This window comes from Engystomops pustulosus, chromosome 6 (assembly GCF_040894005.1).
Source record: "Engystomops pustulosus chromosome 6, aEngPut4.maternal, whole genome shotgun sequence".
NCBI lineage: Eukaryota > Metazoa > Chordata > Amphibia > Anura > Leptodactylidae > Engystomops > Engystomops pustulosus.
The window spans coordinates 130,075,070-130,099,541 of record NC_092416.1 but is presented as its reverse complement, the minus strand read 5'-3'; the positions used below and the strand labels follow the sequence as shown (position 1 = coordinate 130,099,541).

Genomic DNA, 24,472 nt, shown 5'->3' with positions numbered 1-24,472 from the left:
TCATAACAATATTTGACATAAGACCAGTTATAAATATATTAACCTTAGGCTAAAAAGAAACAAACATTAAATAATTAGCAATACTCTAATAATAGTCCCTCACTATTCCACATCCACGTGCAGCTATCATAAAAGTACTGACCCGTCATAGTCTGCTGACAAATTATTAAAAATTCACCTTTTTCTTGATTACTCTTCCTCCTAAACCCCTTAGGAAAAGGCTCTAGTGACCGCGCATTTTTAGCAAATTTTCGTAAGCACCGGTTTAAAAGGGTATTCTCGTCTGGGCATTCACATTCAGTTTGATTAATCTGCCATTAATAAACATTTCTTCAATTAGATGTTATTAAAAAAAATGTTCCTGTGTGAAGATAATTTTCCATAAATCTAGTGATATGGTCCCTTAGAAACGAGATAGCTTCCTCGGATACGGCCACCTCTGCTGAAGGGATTGCACAAATAAACAAAAAGTTTTTGTATATGAAATATCTGAGAATTACTACATATCCCACAGCCATCCTGTAGTGATGATCGCTGAAGCCAGGTGGTCAGGCAGGGCTCAATAGCGCATGTCTGGCCACTGCTGCCTAAATGTGACGTGGTCGTAACCGAGGAAGCCATCTCGTTTCTAAGGGACAATATGGCTATGTTAATGGGAAATTATCTTCACACAGAAACATTTTTTTTAATAATATCCAATTGAAGAAATGTTTATATATGGAAGATTAATGAAACTGAATGTGAATGCCGAGACGAGAATACCCCTTTAAGGGCCATACCTTTTTTTTTTGCGTGCTACCTGAAAATCTTTTGTGTTGTTTTTTTCTAGACACATAGGGGCAGATTTATCAAGCAGTCTGAAAGTCAGAATATTTCCAATTGCCCATGGCAACCAATCACAGCTCCCCTTTAAAATATTCATGAGCACTGGTGAAATGAAAGCTGAGCTGTGATTGGTTGCCATGGGCAACTAGAAATATTCTGACTTTCAGACAGCTTGATAAATCTGCCCCAATGCCCCGCATCTCGGATGAGGGCGCACAGCTATGAGAAGCTGTGCGCCGAAGATGTCAGGGTAGGAGGAGAAAAGAGGCTACTGGGGCGTGGAGTAGCCGCGACGTGTAGTCTTATGTCCAGCTACTCCTACATATTAGTAAAGATTTTTAAAACATAGCGGGAACGTGAGGATTAGCTCTAAAAAGGGCTATCCTCACGCCCCATGCATCTACCTACCACCCGTTGTACCTTTATAGGTAGAATCATAGTGGTAGGTTCCCTTTAAACATGTTCCTCACCTCATGAATGTTCTGTAGTATGAATTATTAATTTAGGCAATGTTTTAATATAAAAAGCCAACCTAATTTCAATTACCTTTGAATAGAATTGGATGAAATCACCTCGCCACCCTCCAGCATCATGAAGAACTCCACCCCTGTCGGCTGCTCCCATATCTCAGGACACAGTAATCTCTTCCAGCCATCCAGCCAGAAACCCCTAGAAAGTAGCAGTCAATCAGTGAAAAACCCCACTCCAACTGGATCTCCTCACCTACCTGCCATGCATATGCCTTTACCCCCAAGCCGAGTCATTGAGGAACTACACCGGGCCCTTGCTACAAAACATCGCCAAGACAGGTACTGTAGGTGTGACTAAGAAGATTTGCTTTAATGACAGTCAATGTACAAACCCTGTGATAGTGGAGTGTTATATGTACATGCTTTACCCCTAGTAAGTACAGTATTTTTCGGACTATGAGGCGCACTGAAGTATAAGGCGCATCATCAATAAATGCCTGCTAAAACGTCTAGGTTCATATATAAGGCGCACTGGACTATAAGGCGCACCTTTGATTTCTGAGAAAATCAAAGGATTTTTTGTGCGCCTTATAGAACGAAAAATACGGTAATTGTCTTGTTAGGACATTACATCATGTTATTCAGATGGAAATCAAAACTCCATTCCCATCTAAGCATGTGAACTTCCTGCATCATAGTGAGTTCTTATAGAGTTACCGGTAGCTCTTCGACAGCCAGAATGTTACTGTACCATTATTCCCACAATATGTGAGATCAATACCGTCACGCTCAGGCCATTGTGGAGTTCTGAAAGTCAAGCGGCCATGTCTGGTCCAACAAATGTGCATGCCACATGACCATCTATAATCAGCTTTTACAAAAAAAACAGTAGTGTAAAGCACAAAGGATGATATACAGTGGGAACAGTTTTTGTAGTAGTACATTTTTTTTCTCCAGAGTTTTCCTTTTGGGATTCAAGAGGCTGACTATAAGCAGTTTTAGTTTCAGGTCAGAATATGGATAAAATGGCTAATCTTCACTTCTTACCTTATTTTTCAGCTTTCAAGGTAGAGAAGTGAAATCTTCTCCAAAGAGGAGGGTGGAATTCAGAACATCACGTCCTTCTAGTATGGATAAGGGCAGAGAAGTGGTGACTAATGACAGCGACTCTGAAAATAAATGTGGATCAATTAAGGAGGCCGAGGAAAACAAAGAAAACTTGATCAGGGATTCCAGCCATAAAGACGATGTGCTGTTATATGAGGATGAGGAGGAACTCAACAACTCAGTTATATCTGGTAAGACATCAGAATGGCCTCCTGTACGTTGCCAACTGTAAGAGGCTGCAAAAGTCTGACTTATACTCCATTCACATCCATAGCTCTATCCAACATCCTAGTTGGTTCAAGTTAGTGCTTAGACAGCCTTAAAGTGTAACTCTGATTTCATTATGATTTCAAATTCCTTTCAACGCATTAAAATTTTCTGTTCAGAAGATATTTGTCAAAACTCCTCCTCAGTAGCAAAAAAGTTAGCAGAAACTTACCTCTTCCTGTTTCTGCCCTATAGCTGAATCAATAAGCTGCCCTTGCTTCCCATAATGCTTTACAATTTCTGATAAAGTTAATCCAGAGAAAAGTAATTTAGAAGTAAGTGAAGTAATTCAACAAACCCACTTAGATTTCAACAAGTAAATCCTGTCAGCACTGCATAGTGTGTACATACAGAATCTATGTGACTAGCCTGACAGCTTTCATCACTGGAGGAGAATGCAGCATGTAATAAGTAGCAGAAACATAAATAGATAGTAACTTGAAGTGTATAGCATCTGCTGTGTGACCATTAAGGGTTAACAGCAGGTTAACAGAGCGAGACGGTCCCCTCATGAATACATCGGACCGCTTTGCGAGCGGTCCGACGATTACACTGTTCCGTAACGCTATCCTTCTAACACTGCAGAGTTTGTTCAAGCACTAGGAGCTGCTTACTTTAGCAGAATTTAGATAAATAGATAAGCAGCACAGCTAGAGGAGAAAGTTATTGCAGAGGCAGACTAAACAAAGGGAATAGCACAGCTACTGCTGGACATACTTTAGGCAATGAAAGAAATAGGGAAAGTTGTCCCAAGAGCTATTGATTTGTGAAAGAAAATGATCAGAGATGTGCTTTAAGACATTAAACCTTCTTGTAGTCCCCTTCTAAATCAGTGGGGGTCATTTACTAAGGGCCCGAATCGCATTTTTACGTCGGGTTACCCGAATTTTACCGGTTTGTGACGATTTTCACTGAATTGGCCAGTGATTTTGGCGCACGCGATCAGATTGTGGCGCATCGGTGCCGGCATGCATACGATGGAAATGGGGGGATTCGGAGAAACCGCCGTATTTTTTTTAATACCAGTTACCTGCACCCGGCCTTGCTTGGTGAACTTCAGTGAACTCCGGCGGAATTCAGCACAGCAGCGACACCTAGTGGACATCGGGGGAACTACCTTAGTGAATCGCTGGAAGACACGAATCAGTGTCGGAGAATGCGCCGCTGGATCGCGAATGGACCAGGTAAGTAAATCTGCCCCAATGTCTGTACAGTGCACACTCTGCTGTGTTGCAGTCTAAGAGATGTAGTGTTTACCACATCTGCTGTATATATATATATATATATATATATATATACATATATATATATATATATACATATGCGGTAGGCCTTAGGGTACAATGATCAGCTGTGACAGTTATCAAAGGTGTCTGTAATGAAGCTTTATTGTTAATCATGATTCTTAAGACAATCCAACATTTTTAAAATCCAATTGAGAAAATCCAATGATAAAAAGTTGTTTGCCTGAGGTTTCTTATGGATAACCACCCCAAATACATGTCTGGTGCTGCTGACTATTGCAGTCATACAACTGTGGGGCTTTAAATAGAGCTTTGCACACTGTCTAAGCCTCTATATAAATAAAATACAAAATATGCAAGAAATTCATAGAGGTTTTTAAACAAGTTCATAAAATGATAATAAAATGTGTAGTTGGATGTGGTTTAAGCTATATGAAAACTGCATGGTTTTTTTTTACCAGTGTACTATTTAATGCCTTCACATAGAAATGTTGTGGAGCAATGTAGCTATTCAAATGTGCCCACTGTTTGTTTGCAGCTATGGTTCTCAGTGGTTGGTTAGTGGAGGTTCTGCTCCATGATGTCATATACCCAAATAGGACGTATGAGGAAGGTTCTCCCTATCAGGAGAACCGTTCCAGAAAAAACTTTTAAAAGAGTACAGATAAATAAAAGGGGATGGACCAAATTCCCATCCCAATTGGGAATGGTTTTTCCTGACACACTCAGTTTTCCTGCAGAGAGAACGCAATTCATTTAGAGCTCCCCCTAGTGATGACTGCAGGCAATCAGAACTTTTACATTACTAAGAGTATACATATATGCTCAATGTAGAGCTCAATGGATCTAGGGATATTTATTGGTGCATTTATTGCATAAATACACAAGAAATGCTGGGTTTGGAATGACTGCCATCTTTATGAGACACTTTTTTTCTAATGTGCTCCTGCGTCACTAGCATTACCAGGTCCAACTACAGCACATTAACTATTTGAATTTGGCAACATGGCTCCAAGTCTGAATTTTGCTTTGGAGCCCTATGAATTCTACCTAAACTGGTAGGTGTAATATTGCAGCTGATTATTGTATATATGATGTTATATACTCCTATACATCTAATCAGCTGGAAATGCTGTATTTGCATCATTTTAGGAACTGATATTCTTTAAGTCACATGTGACCTCTTATCATTACTGATGTCTTATTGAATATAGAAAAATCATAAAGTTACACAGGAATTACAGAGTCCTACAGGGAAAGAAGTATGTAGCCGTCTTAATATGCGGTACCTAACCTTTTTTTAATGGTAATGGTCAGATTTTCATGTTCAGAGTTCAGTCATGAATAATTATTTATCTGTATAGGGAAGCATGGATATGTTTTCTGAATTTTCATGCAGCTACCAGAAGAGGGCGCTGGTTGCATATGGATTTACATTTCAAACTTTGAACATAGTGGGAACTCAAAACATTAGTGTGCTCACTCTAGTGTTCCCCTTCCCCACTTCCGGGGGAAGCAGTTTAGGTCTCTCTAGCCACAGACTACAGTTGTGTCCCCTGCCTCAATGATGAATATGCCACGGACTAAGCGGTTAATTAACAAACATTAGAAGAAAAATGGGCATATGGCATATGCAGCCTCTGTGGCTGGCTATGTGTATCTCTATTTTACATAGGACAAAAATTTCCAGTACAAAGTACAGTGAAAGGAGCTGTGCACACACAAGACCAGAAATCCCTAAAAAGTCCATAGCATTGTATACTTTATTCAAGCTGAAAACCTCCTATCATTTGACAGGGACAGGACTGACAGTTGTTAGGGTCACTTACAGGGCAGAAGCCAAGGCTTGCAATTATAGTGGAGATGGTGGGGGGGATCAGATTAGGCTACCCACACTTGGGTCCTCACCCAGAGGGTGGTGCCCTGGGAGCTATGTGATTGATTTGTATATGGGACATATTTTTTAAGCACCAAAGGGATAATGTATAAGTGGATACTTGTGCCCAATTAATTGTTTTATATGGTTGGATTATGTTTAATCATTTATGGTAAAGGGGTTTTCCACTTTCAGCAAATAATTGATATTTTTGTGTAGTGAAAAGTACTAGTTTTCTAATACCCTTTCTATATCAATTCCTCACAATTTTTCTGTAGATAAAAACTGGTCCCTGTTAATGTGAAATCACACAGGTGTGCAGCTCATTATAACACACAGGTCTGATTACTCTCTGTTATATAACGTGTCGTGCACCAATGTGACATTACATGACCAGGGATGTAAGCCGTGCCATCACAGGGCCAGTGAAATACTGAGCTGTGCACCTGTGTGACATCACATGACCAGGGACCAGTTTTTATATACAGGATATAAATAATTCTATAGAATAACATCAAGCAGAGATCTAGAAAACTGTCAGGAATTGATACAGAAATTACAGTGGGTATGGAAAGTATTCAGACCCCTTTAAGGTTTTCACTTTTTGTTTCATTGCAGCCAATTGGTAAGATCATTGATGTACAGCCATATGATATAGTATTCAGACCCTTTGCTGTGACACTCATATTTAACTCACTAGTTGTCTATTTCCTTCTGATGGTTCTACTCCTTCATTGGAGTCCAGATGTCATTGTAAGCTGATTGGACTTGATTAGAAAAGGGACATTCACATCTTACAGTGCATGTCAGAACACATGAGAATCATGAGGTCTAAGAAGCTGCCCGAGGAGCTCAGAGAATTGTGGCAAGGCACAGCTCTGGTCAAGGTTACAAATGAATTTCTTCAGCACTCAAGATTCCTAAAAGCAGTGTCCCACTCTGTTGGTGTCAAGTTATTTTTTGTTCCACCACATTTTGAAAGTAATTTTACATTTTCAGTAACCAATCTCTGGGCATAGGGACATGGAGGGAAATGCTATGGATTTTTTCATTATGTTCTGGGGGAACCTACCTTGTATTTCTACTATATGTTCTTGTAGAAGTTCCTCCAGAGCCTGGAGAGCTTCCCTTTCACTACTTAAACCCAATCCAACGCCATCGCAACCATGAAACTTCCCCAGGAGTACTTTTCGTTAAAATAGATGCAGGTCCTTTAGTGCTGTGAAAAAAAAATCAAAATTATTAGTAGGAGAAAAATTAGTTCTTTTATTTTTTGTCCGAATGATTCCCTGCATTCCTTTTTCGCTTTGCCCCTTGATACTCCTTCCCATTCTGTAATGTGGCCTGGGTATTTTGAGGCATTGTTTCCTTACTTTGTTTTTTTGCTGTTGTGTTGCTTCTAGTCTTAGGTCTCTTTTGAGTATATATAGAGCCCTCGGAGGTGGCTGATCGAAAGCGGGATCTAGAACCAGTTCTGTATCTGGTATGGCCTCTCCCGTGTGTCCATTTATAGACTCGACCCAGGTGGTGTTATATCTCTCTGGAATTTTTCAGATTTGGTCTGACTGATTTCCTTCTCCCATCTTCCAAAATCTTCCTCTAGTTCACGATTCACTTTCTCAAGGGCTTCTAAAGATAGTATTTCTTTAATCTCTCCCTGTATTGAAACAATTTCTGTTTCAATTTCCCTGAGTTGTGTAACATTCATCTGGATCAATAATACCATATACCCACAGGAACACTTACTCGACAATTCCTCCCATTTGCCCCTCATTACCTCATCGTCCACAACAAAAGATGGGAAGACTTGTATTCTAAGTCCTCTTGGTATTACATTTTTGTCAATATATTTTTCTAGTAACACTTTGTTCCAGAATTTTTTTCTTTTTTTCCCAAGAGTCCCTTTAGTATTGTTATGGGTTCACGCATATCTGTACCATTTGCATTAAAAATAGTACTGGTGTTTTCTTTAAATATTACATCAAGCTGTTCCAACCATGATAAATCATGGGTCCTAAAGTCCATGTTTAGCGTTGAAGAATTAACTGTGAAAAACACAGAAGTCTTTTGGATTGGCTGCCATATTGTCACGGGTGGTCCCGCGACCCATATCGCAGGTCGCGGGCTCACCCGTGCTGCACAGCTGCCGCCAGCGCGCCGCCAGTGCGTCTCACCTGGCCTGGCTCCCGGCTCGCTTCCCTCCGCGCTCCTTCTCAAGATTTAAAGGGCCAGCGCGCCATTAATTGGCGCTGGCCATATTACCAAAATCTATATAAGCCTGCCTCTTCCTGGAAGCCCTGCCGGATCTTTGTGCCTCACAGCCTGAGAGAAAGCTTTACTGCGATTAGCCTGCGTTCCTGTGTCTCCTGCGTTCCTGTGTCCCTCCGTGTTCCTGTGTTACCTGAGCTCCTTCGTGTTTCTGTGTACCAGTGTTCCTCCGTGCTGCTGTTCTGTGTTCCCGTACCCCTCTGCTTGGACCTCCTGTTGCTGACCCCGGATTGAACCCTGACGTTGCATCTCTGCCGCCTGCCCTGACCCTGTGCCTGGACTTTGACCACGAGATTGATTGCCGTTCTTGTACCTCAACCTTGGCCGCCACTGCAGACAAGTCACGCCTGAGGAACGACCTGGTGGTACCACGCCGCAGCTTGTCTGACCCGCTTTGCGGCGGGCTCTGGTGAAAACCGGGTACCACTTAGACTCCGGTCCCAGCTAGTGGCTTGAGTCATCGTCTGCAGTGGTCCAGTGGATCCACAACCCGCAAGCCTGACACATATAAATATTTTTGTTTGCCAAAGAATAGTTCAGATATCAGCCCTGTCTTGCCTACATAACTGCTCGTATCTGTCTTTAGTGAAAAGCCTACAGATGGAAACACAGCTACCTGGGACATGATAACCGTAATTCACATCTATGTTGCTCAGTACTGATCAGATCTGAGGAAATACTGCTATAAAACTAGTAGAAATATGCTTAACACTTATTGGGGCATATTTACTAAAAACGTAGGAAACTACACTAAAACTGCACTAAAAGTGTATAATGCTGGGTGCGCCAGATTCATTAAGAATGTGCGCCAGAAATCACGAACCTGCACTGTCCCAACAGAGTTCACCAACTTTTTCGTGGTGCAACTTTAACATAGGGGGGCACATTTACTTACCCGGCCCATTCGCGATCCAGCGGCGCGTTCTCTGCACAGGATTCGGGTCCGGCTGGGATTTAAGATGGTAGTTCCTCCGCCGTCCACCAGGTGGCGCTGCAGCGCCGAAAATAATCTTAACGCCCCGGAATGCACCATCCCATAGAAGGTGAAGGTGAGCGCTCCCCATGCGACACATTTTCGGCATTTAAATGCGGCGGTTTTTCCGAATACGTCGGGTTTTCGTTCGGCCACGCCCCCCCCGATTTCTGTCGCGCGCATGCCGGCCCCGATGCGCCACAATCCGATCGCGTGCGCCAAAAACCCGGGGCAATTCATGTACAAGCGGCGCAAATCGGAAATATTCGGGTAACACGTCGGGAAAACGCGAATCGGGCCCTTAGTAAATGACCCCCAGGGTGTGCGACAGACTTTGCATGTTAAATCTGGTGCATGGTCGGACTGAACACTGGAACGCCCCCTAATTTGTGCCGCACGGTGGCTAGTGCAGCTGTGCCCCAAAACGGTTGCATGCAATACATTTGTGGTGCAGACACTTCTTAAATACCTGTGCAAGCAGTTTCCACTAGAAAGAACGTGCAAAGTCCAACAGAAAACTGGTGCAAAGCCCTTAGTAAATGTGCCCCATTGTTCACTAATGCAGCATGTTGCTGTATCTGTTTCTCTCCTACTCTCCTCCTCCTTCTTCTAACACAAGATAGGGGAATTTTACACTGACAATAGATATTGCAAAGTTTCTTATATTCACTTTAACTATTAATTTGATAGCTTGAAATGACAGTTACTGTTTAAAAATAATTAACCTTGAGTATTTACTCCATGTCACACAGTGTCCAGGCAGTTTTTACGGTAATAAAGAAGTTGCAGTTAGTGGAGGACCTGGGGTACATGTATCAAACTTTTGGCTTGCCTTTTTCTTTAGTTTTTGAGTCTTTTCATGGTGCTTGTGCTCATTTGCGGCCTTTAATGCGCCTAAAACAGTCTCCTTTAAAAGTTTGGCATTGTCTAGTTTTCTGCAGTGTTCCCTGTTTTCGCCTGAATCCAGATGTGAAATTGTGACTTTTACTTTCTCCTTTTCAGGAACTTTGCCTAGAAAATACAAGAAGGAACTGCTGGCAGTAAAACTGAGGAACCGACCAAGCAAGCAGGAGCTAGAGGACAGAAACATCTTCCCCCGGAGAACAGATGAGGAGAGGCAGAAAATTCGACAGCAGATCGAAATCAAGCTTTCAAAGTAAGTGTCTTGGGAGAACTGGTGTTACTAGGAATATTCTGTATATGTCGTCTCTGGCAAAGGAAACATCCAGACTTGTTGAATATACCTTTAGGTTTACAACTACTACATTTCTGAAATTAACAATAGGTATGGAAAGAGAACAAACCCTTGTGCTTATATAACAATTTCCCCTTTAAGAGACAGCCACTGCCAGGGTCCTATTCCACTCTGAATTTAGGGATAGAACTCTACATTGATGGCATAAACTGACCTTGGTCTGTTACTTTACACCCACAAAGAGTCGTAGCAGAAGTTTTTTTTTAATGTTGACGGAATTAAAAACACATAATGTACCAGAAATACCAAAAATAGGAACAGACAGAACACAGTCACAAAATCAGTCAGTGCAGAATAACAAGAGGAAAATAACAACATGTTCCTATTCTGCAAAAGCAAACTGTCCCTTGTGGGTTGCAGCTCTCAGAGATCTTCAAGCCCATCAGCAATTACTGATTACTACCTGTCAATCTGCTGCTGATGTCAGAGGCTCCTAAGAAGGCCCGGGCCTGCCACCAACCCAAATACTGCAGCGGCCTAAACGTCAACAGATGTAACAGCAACAGATTTAGATTTTTTATGTTCAGATCCATAGGTACAGATTAAACACTGAGGGAGATTCCTCAAAAGATGAATTGTTTTCACTTAATCTTTCTTAAGTCAATTTTGCTATAATGTACATGTGGATCTTGCTGTACGCGCAGCTCTGGCTAGTTGCGCCTTATCTGCTCCCGTTCAGCCTTATTGTAGCAAGTACAATGACAAAGGGCAGGATCACCCCACTGCAGCCCCATCAAACCCATCCAGAGCCCAAATCTTCATTTCTGGCATCACACCACAAATAGTATTTATTTCAAGGCTTGTACGCCAGGTGTAAAATCCATGATAAATAACCCTATATATATGTATGTAATGCTGGTAAAGGGCACACATTTCTGTACACTTTTTTATCTGTCCAAAACAAAAAGATGGCATAATGTGTGGCATAAAACATGTTAAATATCCCACATCTTTGCACAATTATTTGTAGAACCCTATTTTATGGATTTGTTTGCAAAATGAATGGGACTCCTGGCAGTGCCATCCGTGACAGTGGTTAAGAGAATGAGTTTAGCTAATGGTTTTGTGCAGTACAGCTCCATTTCTTCTGGGAATCATGATGCCCATTCTTGTGTATGGTGTGTATGGGTCATAGGGTTTGGACCCCCACTAAGTAGCATTTTATCCACTATCCTGATTCAGTCTTAGGGACCCTAGAGGAAAGGGCACAGCACCCACAACCTGGATCTTTAAAAAACTCATCAAAGTATATCATACAAGACATGCCCAACAGTTTGGATGGAAATTATGTGAATGACAGACATTAAGGGGCATGTTAAGAACAAATCACTTATAGGATGGATAACTTTATGGCTAGATAAAGATGCTCTCCACTCCCTGAGTATAAGAAAGCTTTGTGAGGGGCATCATTGGAAAGCTTATTGAATGATGCTGCATAGCTGAAGCTGCTTGTATGTGTGTGTGATTGTCTGCTAAAGGAATCCACACTGTCACATTTGCAATAATGTAATTTTCCAGAGCTATCTCCTGTAACACAGGGTACGTAATAGACTGTTTAGAGTGAACTCTTCACCCCATGCTTTCCAATTATTTGCCAAAAAATGTTGGCTATCAGTTGAGAGAAATGTTGACTGTTTGTGACTGGTTGAAGAGAAATCATCTCCCTCATTCCCCCTTCCCTCATGCTGTGGGTGTGGCTGTTGAGGAGACTCATGAATAACAGACCTAGCACTAAGGAAGATGCAAATTGCACTCTTAGGATGATTTGTATACATGGTGAGATAAATTTGGGAACAGAATGTAAAAGTCTATAAGCATAATGAGGAACAAATTTAGGGATGGTTGCACTGGTTTCTTATAAAGTACAAAGAGGGAAAAATTTATAATTTGTTTAGTAATTTATTGAAACAATTACTAAACAAAAAGTGGAATGATAAAAACATAGAAATGATAAAATTGATATGTTTCAGTATTGTTTTTTGATTATAAAACCTTCTTCGGACCAATATTAGACATTAATCACAACTGGCAGAAAACCTGCATATAAATAAATAAATATACAAAAAGAACAATTGATAGGATGAGGGGAAACAATAAAAAAAATAAAAAACAAGCATCTATACTAGATAATTAATGGAATATAATGCATTGTGAAATATTATATTATGTATGAAATGGAAGAGCACAACAATAAATAAATCAATAATAGATGTTAGATGTACATCAAAGATAAAAGGATAAAAGGTAAATGAACCTTTAGTAGAAGATACTGACTCTGACTGGCATGGGCTTTATAAATAAATAAATACAATAGTAAATCTGGGTAGATGTTAATATAAATAAATAAATGAATGAATAGACGAGTAGAATGAGTATATACAAGGAGAGTAGATATGCCAGTGTACAAAGTGCGCAAATGTATCTAGGAAGTAGAGATATGATGGTATTTTTTTCATATTTTGACTACCATGATATAGTGATCTTATACTCTTATATTTACATCCCCTTGTTTTATATGTTTAATTACATTTAGGTCCCTTGATTATTTATGTATGTATATATATATATATATATATATATATATATATATATATATATATATATATATACACTCACCGACCACTTTATTAGGTACACCATGCTAGTAACTGATTGGACCCCCTTTTGCCTTCAGAACTGCCTCAATTCTTTGTGGCATTTCAACAAGGTGCTTGAAGCATTCCTCAGATATTTTGGTCCATATTGACATGATGGCATCACGTCATCATGTCAGATTTGTTGCCGCAGATTTGTCGGCTGCACTTCCATGATGCGAATCTCCCGTTCCACCACATCCCAAAGATGCTCTATTGGATTGAGATCTGGTGACTGTGGAGGCCATTTGAGTACAGTGAACTCATTGTCATGTTCAAGAAACCAGTCTGAGATGATTCCAGCTTTATGACATGGCGCATTATCCTGCTGAAAGTATCCATCAGATGTTGGGTACATTGTGGTCATAAAGGGATGGACATGGTCAGCAACAATACTCAGGTAGGCTGTGGCGTTGCAACGATGATCAATTGGTACCAAGGGGCCCAAAGAGTGCCAAAAAAATATTCCCAACACCATGACACCACCACCACCAGCCTGAACCGTTGATACAAGGCAGGATGGATCCATTCTTTCATGTTGTTGACGCCAAATTCTGACCCTACCATCCGAATGTCGCAGCAGAAATCGAGACTCATCAGACCAGGCAACGTTTTTCCAATCTTCTACTGTCCAATTTCGATGAGCTTGTGCAAATTGTAGCCTCAGTTTCCTGTTCTTAGCTGAAAGGAGTGGCACCCGGTGTGGTCTTCTGCTGCTGTAGCCCATCTGCCTCAAAGTTCGACGTACTGTGCGTTCAGAGATGCTCTTCTGCCTACCTTGGTTGTAACGGGTGGCGATTTGAGTCACTGTTGCCTTTCTATCAGCTCGAACCAGTCTGCCCATTCTCCTCTGACCTCTGGCATCAACAAGGCATTTCCGCCCACAAAACTCCCTCCCTGGATGTTTTTTCTTTTTCGGACCATTCTCTGTAAACCCTAGAGATGATTGTGCGTGAAAATCCCAGTAGATCAGCAGTTTCTGAAATACTCAGACCAGCCCTTCTGGCACCAACAACCATGCCACGTTCAAAGGCACTCAAATCACCTTTCTTCCCCATACTGATGCTCGGTTTGAACTGCAGGAGATTGTCTTGACCATGTCTACATGCCTAAATGCACTGAGTTGCCGCCATGTGATTTACTGATTAGAAATTAAGTGTTATCAAGCGGTTGGACAGGTGTACCTAATAAAGTGGCCGGTGAGTGATTTGAACAAAGCATGGTTGTTGGTGCCAGAAGGGCTGGTCTGAGTATTTCAGACACTGCTGATCTACTGGGATTTTCACGCACAGCCATCTCTAGAATTGAGAATTGAGAACAGAGAATTGTCCGAAAAAGAAAAAACATCCAGTGAGCGGCAGCTCTGTGGGCGGAAATGCCTTGTTGATGCCAGAGGTCAGAGGAGAATGGGCAGACTGGTTCGAGCTGATAGAAAGGCAACAGTGACTCAAATTGCCACCCGTTACAACCAAGGTAGGCAGTAGAGCACCTCTGAACGCACAGTACATCGAACTTTGAGGCAGATGGGCTACAGCAGCAGAAGACCACACCGGATGCCACTCCTTTCAGCTAAGAACAGGAAACTGAGGCTACAATTTGCATAAGCTCATCGAAATTGGAAAGTAGAAGATTGGAAAAACGTTGCCTGGTCTGATGAGTCCCGATTTCTGCTGCGACATTCGGATGGTAACCAATATGGACCAAAATCTCTGAGGAATGCTTCCAGCACCTTGTTCAATCTATGCCACGAAGAATTGAGGCAGTTCTGAAGGCAAAAGGGGGTCCAACCCGTTACTAGCATGGTGTACCTAATAAAGTGGCCGGTGAGTGTATATTCACATATTATATATTATTTATTATTTTTATTCATATTTTAATCCTTTTGGCTTTATGTATGTACAATTTTATCAATTATCAACAATATTTTTATAAAGTATGTAGGTGGCTTCCATTCATGTAAGTAATTCACTCACTATCCTACTAGTATTTTTATAATGTTAGATTTTTGCCATCATTCTTTTAGAAGCCTTCCCTTTAATATATATATGAGTCCAAGTCCAAAAATTAAGTGTTTATTCACACTTCCTTGTCAAAACACAAATTCAGCCTTGGCTTAGGCACATACAAAATACAAAATAAACCATGCCCAGGCTGGGCACTGCCTAGTACAATAACAGCACCTAACTATACATGTACCAGGCTGCCTGGCACACGCTCTTGGCCAGCAGAATATCAGGAGGCACTCAGTTACCTTTGCTGTGTGAACACGGTCCAGCCTTCAGCTCTCCAGGTAGTGCCTCATCTACTGCTTCTGGCCTGCAGTCTAAATCAGGCTCTAATGAGACCTGTGACCAGCACCTGTGGGCTATACAGAAACCCAGGACCGAAGCCAAAGAGTAGGAGTCCCACTAGCCTACCCCTACTCCATAATAAACAGGCCCAGCCTTTCTCAAGCCTCCAGTTGTAAGGAGCCGAAACGTAGCCTTGACACATGTGTGAATAAACTAGTACGTTTTTTTGCCACATTTTGAATCTCGGAGTGCTGCCATTTTTTGTTTTTTTTGTATGTGGATGGACCCTGGTCTAGGTCCTGGGATGTGCACCTGAGTTTTTCTCAGCTGTATCTTGAGTGCTGCCACACTCTGTGATTTATTTATCTATAAAGCCCATGCCAGTCAGAGTCAGTATCTTCTACTAAAGGTTCATTTACCTTTTATCCTTTTATCTTTGATGTACATCTAACATCTTATTATTTATTTATTTATTGTTGTGCTCTTCCATTTCACACATAATATAATATTTTTCAATGAATTATAATCCATTAATTATCTAGTATAGATGCTTGTTTTTAATTTTTTTTTTATGTTTCCCCTCCTCCTATCAATTGTTCTTTTTGTATATTTATTTATTTATATGCAGGTTTTCTGCCGGTTGTGATTATTGTCTAATATTGGTCTGAAGGTTTTTATATCCAAAACGCGTGCCTGAGACATATTAATTTGATCAGTTCTATGTTTTTATTATTCCACTTTTTGTTTAGTAATTATTTCAATAAATTATGTTCATTTAATTACCAAATCTGGAGTAACTTAAGCATTTTTGATACTCCTATATTAATTAGCTTATCAGTGCCCCACCTTAGTTTCCCTCAACTTTTCAACTTTTCACTTCGGTTAGAGGAAATTATCTACACATTAACATGTGGTCATCAGGTGAGCGGTTTTCTTCTCACTCACCATCCTTCGGCTCTAACAATATTACACGAGGCGCTGCCCTCTCCTGTTGTTCTTTGTGTTTCTTCCACTGGTTTCTAATAGACATACAGTACAGACCAAAAGTTTGGACACAGCTTCTCATTCAAAGAGTTTTCTGTATTTTCATGACTGTAAAAATTGTAGATTCACACTGAAGGCATAAAAACTATGAATTAACACATGTGGAATTATACAATTCTACAATTTTATAGTCATGAAAATACAGAAAACTCTTTGAATGAGAAGGTGTGTCCAAACTTTTGGTCTGTACTGGATATAAAAATATATTCATTTGGGGGATTAAAAAGACAGTGATGCCCAATTCTACTTTGTTATAGCTGAGATCAATTATTTAGTATCCAAGATAACACAAAGTACTACAGCATAGATCCTTGCTCAGTTTTCAAGAAGAAATAGCATTTTAAGGAGGTTATGCTATTTACCCACATTCTCAATCTGTACATTTCCTATATGCAAAGACTGTTACTTTAAACAATATATTATAATTGGGGGCCTGGCACATATTTTGTACTGGGGCCCAGTAGATGAAAGTTACGCCACTGTGGCTTACCCTTCCTTAGTTTCCCCTAGATTGGCCATACTAATAAACCCAACATAACATTGCAACCTCATTCCTGGTGAGAATAAATATGACTCAAGCACTTGGTCGGATACATTTTCGTGAGAATCAGTCACAGCTTTACTTATAAATATTAAACTACAGCAGTTTAAAGGGAACAACTAACCACTAGTTGTTAAACATCTTTCATGCTAGTGTCCGACCTAGTAGACCTGTCAGCTTCAAGCCAAGTAAAGAATGTTAAAACTCAAAATTGGGGGAGATTTATCAGAAGTGTCTGAGAGCAGAACTGTTCTAGTTGCCCATGGCAACCAATCAGAGCTCTGCTTTATTTTTATAAAGAGCTGTGAGAAAATGAAATCTGAGCTCTGATTGGTTTCCATGACCAATTAGAACAGTTCTGCTCATAGACACTTCTGATAAATCTCTGTTAATGTCTTAGTCCTTACTGCTACTACCAACAACAGGTCAACAACCTGGGACAGGCCCACAGAGGCCAGTGGGTATAAGAGGAAGTATGCTGGAGAAGAGGTGAAGACCTAGAGAACTATAAGGTCTAATCCTGCCAAAACATTTCCATTCATGTAAAACCGTATGAAACAACTGCAATGCATTATAAAACAATCTAAAACCAATATAAATTATACTTGACTGTATTAAAACAGCAGGTTTTGGGATACTACACAAGGACCCCCCCCCCTGAGTGTCTTTGGTTGGACAGTATGATTTTTGTGAACTGTTCAATGATGCAGGATCACATAGTATTTAGACTGTGAGAAAGCTATTCTGTTGTATCAACCCTGACGGCGGCAGGGCAGACATTGTTATAATTATTATTATGTTGGTAATCATTGTAATTATCTTTAGACTCTTTATCCTGGTTTTATATTGCACTGATGTTGGGGGGGGTAATGCACGGTCGTGCTGGAACACACATAATGAGAGAATCGTGGCTCCTAGTTGCTAAGCAACAGACACACTGTCATTATAATAGGAAAGCTGGACTTGTTTGTCAGATTTTCTTAATCTTTCTCCTTTGATACTTCAAGGTTCATCTGTATCAAACCAATGATGAGTGTGATAATATCAGCTTTGTCTAACATTAGACTTTGTTTCCAAGAGAGTTTAGGAAGGTGCTGGTGATACTGGGTCCACTGTGAAGCAACACATGTATTTATTGGGGTTCCATATAGTACTTACAGACGACCCCTAGTTACAAACGGACCTCTGGAATTTGGTAACTTACTGTACTTCAGCCTTGGGCTACAATAAACAGCTATAACAGTTATCAAATATGTCTGTAATGAAGCTTTAATGTTAATCCTGGTTCTTATTACAACCCAACTTTTTTAAAAATCCAAATGTCACGAAGACCAAAAATTCTGGGCGGGGTTAGAATTATAAAATATACAGTTCCGACTTACATACAAATTCAACTTAAGAACAAACCTACAGAACCTATCTTGTGCGTAACCCGGGGACTGCCTGTATGGTTTCCATATAGTAACCTCAGCTAGTGAAGCCTTTAAAGCAGTGATTTTCAACCTTTTTTGAGCCGGGGGACACTTTTTATACTTAGAAAATCCTGGGGCACACCACCAACCAAAATAGCACAAAATGTCACTAAACAGTCATATTATACATATAGTTAATAATATAGATTCTAAATTTATTTTACTCACTCAGTGTGAAACCTGGGCCTGTTTCGATAAACACAAAAGGGATATCCTGGCAGGAATGGTGGAAAGACACACACGAAGCTCTTCCTCAACAGTTCTCAGTTTCTCCCTGGTTTTAGTATATGGTGCTGATTATTATGTGGCTCATATACCGGAAAAATAAAGGGGTACAATGAGAAGTACTATGGCCATGAGGCCAGAGTACAAGTGCCAGCTCATATACTCAGCATATGAGCTGGTACTTGTAGTACTCCAGCCTCATGACTATAGTATTTCTCATTTTACATTTCTCATTGTTATATGCAGTATACTGCTGGAGTACTAAAAGTACCAGCTCATATGCTGAGTATTCTGCCAATACTCAGGCAAAAGCTCATATAGTCAGCATTATTAGCAGGCTTTACCTTGACGGCGGGCAAATGCGAGAGTCTCTCCGCTCTCAGGATGATGCGCCGGCCTCGGTGACGTCATTTTGTCGCGCAAGGTTCAAAGCTTGTGCATGTGTTATTGTATACGTCTCCTACATTGTAAGAAGCCGAGACTGCGCATCGCTGCGCATTCCCGGGAAACAAAACACAGGGGGCACCATCGTTTGGGGAACTTTCCACGCGACACAGCCTACCATGTGTCGCGGCACACTAGTGTACCATGGCACACTGGTTGAAAATCACTGCCTTAAAGGACATACCATAGTAAGTTATACGAGTTTCAAAAAAATGTATATTGCCCCCTAAGTCAACACTTTTAGGACTACTTTTTGTAGAAATGACAACTGCAGTCTTTTAGTGGAGCATTTTTGAGCAATCTGCTTTGCAGCGTAGCTCTAGATAATTCAGATTGGTTGGAGACCATTTATGAAAGAGCAATATTCACGCTAGCAGGGCCGCATCTCCCACTAGGCGTGATGAAAATCCTTAAAATGAAAAAAGATCACAGGCACGTTTCTACTCCTATATGTATATTTAAAGGAAACCTACCACTTCGGATAGGGCTTATAAGCAGCACATGCCGTGCACCAGCTACCACTTATTCAGATGCACGAACGGTCACGCGCATGGCCGAGCGCGGACCTCGGTGCGGGGAAGCTAGTTCGGATATAAACATTAATAAAGTGTTAAAACACTTTAAAGCAGTTTAAAAACATAACAAGGATAAGTGCCGGCACCAGCTCACCCTGAGCTAGTGCACGGCATGTGCTGCTTATAAGCCCTATCCGAAGTGATAGGTTTCCTTTAATGCATAAAAATGTATTCAATATAAACCTAATATACATCTTGTTGTAGAAGATGCAGAAACAGTAGGTTTAACGGATACTCTACATAGCATAATATTCTATAGAAATATGAAAGTTAAGAAATAAAACCAATATCGCACTGACCATTTAACAATATCACAAAACCAGGCCGGGATGTTATAAACAACAGAGTTCCTGATCCATCTATCCAACATCAAAAATGAATGTCCATAGTTGTCTGGGTCCAAGACAAATCTATTACAATGTCTCCATTGATATCATTACCTCCTAATAGGATTGGTATAAAATAACCTTCTGTTGCACAGGTAATACAGAATGGCGGAAGCTCATTACTAATACAAAAAGAGATTTTATACTATCAACACATACACAATCCCTATAGAATTTCTTGACATGCATATTCTGGGGATTGACCTTAGGAGTTGGAAGGAACAAGGCATCCAGACTATATATGGTATACTAACACCAAACAATAAGGTACATCGGGATTACTTGATGAGTAAATTCCACATAGCTGCATCAGAGTTTTACAGTTCGTAAAGTTAAAAATCTCTTGCATTCTCTCTCAGGCAGAGCCCCCTCCATCAATAAAAAAAGTCTTTGACATCCTTAGCATCTCCAGCAAGCAACTCAAAGTTATAGGTCCTATATATAAGCTACTTAATGACAAAAATACTGTACAGATCACCACTCCTCTGAAGAAACGGAGTGAGGACCTTGACACCTTTATATCTTCGACAGAATGGGAGTCAGCTTTACAGCTGATATCTATCGATTGTTCAGATGTACAAACCACCAAGAAGCGGCCCTTAGGTGGTACTACACCCACGCGTCTACATTTAATATTTCCTCCAACCTCTCAGGAATGCTGGAGGGGCTGCAGCCGTAGGGGGTCATTAATCCACACATTATGGTACTGTGATCGGATCTCCCAACTATGGCAAACTCATTTACAAACTCCTGGGCAAATCAGTCCATATTTACCCTAAATTAGCACTGCTATTTATATATAATTTCCATAAACACACAGGGGCACATTTACTTACCCGGTCCAGTCGCGATCCAGCGGCGCGTTCTCTGCACTGGATTCGGGTAGTTCCTCCGCCGTCCACCAGGTGGCGCTGCTGCGCTGAAAAGCATTTTAACGCGCCGGAATTCACCGAGGCCGTCTGAGTGAAGGTAAGCGGGTCCCGAGCGACACATTTTCGGTTCTTAAATGCGGCGGTTTTTCCGAATACGTTGGGTTTTCGTTCGGCCACGCCCCCCGATTTCCGTCGCGCGCATGCCGGCGCCGATGTGCCACAATCCGATCGCGTGCGCCAAAATCCCGGGGCAATTCAGGTACAATCGGCGCAAATCGGAAATATTCGGGTAACACGTGGGGAAAACGCGAATCGGGCCCTTAGTAAATGACCCCCACAAAGTCATAGTGGCCCATCTACTCATTGGAAGTCGCCTACTTCTAGTCGTCTAGAAGAAATCATAGAGATAGTCAACTAAACGTGTGCATACGAAAAAATGCTTGCATACCAATCTCACACCTTCCCAACTTTTAGAAAGCACTGGTCCAATTGGTTAAATAGCCAGTATTTTCATTCATAATTAAACAAGTTTAAGAGCTGAAATCCAGACGTAATCCCAACTTTGGTACCTGCAAACGAAAGACCTCCTCCCCACAGTTAATTAGATTAACCTCCTAGAACATTGAGGGCAACACTTAGATAGTATTATAAGCGAATGTTGTTTTGATATATACTAACCGTGGATACTTGCTAACAAAACCCCGGCTGCGCCCGGAGACGCTATACATTCAATGTGTAATGGACATATTATACACGTATTTGATCTACCACTCTCACTTGCTGTTTCTTATAATGTGAATTTCAATTGTATCTAAAATAAATTCAATAAAAATTCCATGATTAAAAAAAAAACCCTCCTGCTAACACCGTATTAAAGTGCATTAGGTGCGTGAGTAAATATCTACCCCAGAGTGTTTCCAATGTAACATGTGGAATGTCCAATGCACAATATGCCTTTATATAATATGGTTCAGTTAGTGCAGTACTGTACAGATGTATATGGGGCTGTACGCATGGATCCTTCCCGCATATGTACATGTTTGTTTGGTCTAATTTGACTACACACTGACTCGTGGCTCCCGTGATCTCCTTCAGCAGGTGTGGGGAAAGTATCAGATGATGCCGGCGTACCGGTCAGCTGGTCTATCATGGGGAGGTGTTAGACCATAGCATAGTTGGATTGCTTCTCATGCTAGAGAGCTGTTCTCACTTCACAGCGATGGTAGTTCTTTGTAGACTTAATGGCTCTCATCAATGCCAATTTCTTGCGGTGTTTGGAGTTGTCTGGTCTCTTTGATAGATGTCCAGTCTGTTAGTTATAAACGTGATATGACTAGTCGCCAGGTGCAGCTGTAAATCAAGTGAGCTTTACACGTTTCAGAGAAAAGAAAATCCTGCCTCGGGCTGCAGATGAGGGGCGGCAGAAATTATGATGGTAAAGCTGGTGATTCAGGGAGCCGTCCAAATTACCCATTGGAAGTATAGACCTGCCTTTGCAAAGTCCATTCTATATAAGCAATATGTCTTGCATCTGTGTCGTTAAAACTAGTAGTAGAGTGGTGCAGAGCAGCGAAGACCCATTTGTCTGAGGTGCTCTGATGCTCTGGAGGACCAGGAGAACAGCCAGGAGAAGGAGACGAAAGCTGCGTTATTTTTAACCCCTTTCCACCAAGTCCCTTTTGCATTTTTGCGTTTCCATTTTTTACTCCCCACATTGTGCTATCAGTGCTATCGTGGGGATACCAAATTTGTATACGTTTGAGCTACTCTGGCGCTAATAACTTTTTCATACCTCAGTGTATGGAGCCGTGAGTGATGTAATTTTTTGTGAGTTTTGATGACGTTTTTAATGCTACCATTTTTAGCACTGTACGGCTTTTGATCACTTTTAATAGAATTTTTTATATTATTCATAATGGCAAAAAAGTGGTATTTTCAACTTGCCATACTCTCTTGCCATAAAGGCCCATCTAGTGGAGGGCTGCAGTGATAGTTGACTTTGAGGAACAATTATTTCATCTCCTTACTGCATCTCTGTAGTAGGAGAAGTAAAGGTGCCCAATAATGTGGCAATACTGACGCTATAGCCAGGAAGTTAAAGCTTGGGCGCAAATGGGTCTTCCAAAAGGACAATAACAAAAACTAAGACCATGAATCTTCAGAGATAAAAATGTAAATGGAAGTTTTGACAGCAGTAGTAACTAGGAATTGAAGCCAAAACCTTCAGCTGTCACTGCCTACAGAGATCCAGTGGCATTACATAACCAGGACAACGTGTTGTGATAGACAGAACAATGACAGAGAGGAACGTGTGTTAGGTGAGGTTACAAAACAAAGTGACAGGCGGGAAGAATGGTGCAAAATGTAAATTGAGTAAAAATGGCCCTTCCTCTGAATGTATATTATAGAGACATTCTAATAAGAGATTCTCATGACTAGCCAACAAAAAGATGTACCTTTTAATGTCCAAACACATTTTGAATGGTATGTCGAGATTTAAATTGTATTAATGTTGGGAGTTATAGTGTTCTGTGTAAGATATTAAAGACTTGTATGATGAACTCATGGTCAGGTCATGTTGGAAGGCGCAGGATTTTTCTTATAATAGTAAGAAAGCACAAATTCCCCAGCACAGCGACTGCCAGATAAAACCTGCAATTTTTATTCCATCCTGTTAAAAATCCTCTTAGAGACAGCGAAACTGAAGCATTTCAAACTAGTACAAGTTCTTAATCACAGTATAAAAACATGGATACTGGACATCTTTAAGAACAGCAGACACCAATTAGAATGTAGCAAAAGGAAGTAACGATATCCCATCAGTAAATGTATAAAACATGGAATGTTATGCTCAGTAATGACTAATGAACTTGAAATCTGAATACAAAGAAAAAGAATATAATTATAAGAATAATGAATACATTTACATCTAATAATGAAAAACAATATTTTGTCTCTAATACTTATTCCCATAGGTTGTCTTTTACCTAATGCAAATATCCAGAATACTTCCCAATCCATGAATTGTCTTCTACGCTCTCCACCTCTTATTGGTCTATGGACTCTTTCTATACCCTTACATTTAAAACTGGAAACATTTCCATTATGTATTATGTAAAATTGCTTGGATACAACAAATATACTATATTAGTGGTCACTCGATTTTCTACATCAGGCATATATCTATGGATGCTTTTTTTTTTTTTTTTAAATACTGGTACAGTGTAAGTATTGCATTATACAGTTTAAACAAGAAGTTTACATACACTATATAAAAAGACAAATTTTCATCTGACATGAAATCAGAATAATCCTTTTCAATTTGGATTATTTATATTTGTATATATATATATATATATATATATATATATATATATATATATATATGTAAAGAAAAGAGTCCAGCTCACCTCCCTCAGTTCCTGGTGCAACAGAGCCAAACCTCGAGAGCCTCAGGTCCACCAAAATCTTTAGAAAAGGCATCCAGCACACATAGGGACTAGGTAATCCAAAGCTTTATTCGATTAAAGGCATAGAGCATGCATAGGTGTAGGAAAGTCAGCCAAACTAGGACACAGGTCCACAGGTATTTAGGGATATCCTGGTACGTATTTGCACAGGCCACCACATTTATGTCAGCAAGTCCAACTTAATTTTGGTGCAAGCCTGTTAAACTGAGTACAGCAGAAAAATACTGGTGCATT

At 40.5% G+C, this 24,472-nt stretch overlaps 1 protein-coding gene across 4 annotated transcripts in view; it reads left to right on the top strand.

Moving 5' to 3' along the window:
- PHACTR3 (phosphatase and actin regulator 3) overlaps positions 1-24,472 on the top strand; it is a 105,982-nt gene that overhangs the window by 26,059 nt on the left and 55,451 nt on the right. For all 4 annotated transcript variants that reach the window (XM_072111010.1, XM_072111006.1, XM_072111008.1 and 1 more), the window contains 3 exons: positions 1,382-1,634; positions 2,355-2,593; positions 10,033-10,186. In XM_072111010.1, the coding sequence (XP_071967111.1) occupies positions 1,382-1,634; positions 2,355-2,593; positions 10,033-10,186 (646 nt within the window). The remainder of the gene's footprint in view (positions 1-1,381; positions 1,635-2,354; positions 2,594-10,032; positions 10,187-24,472) is intronic.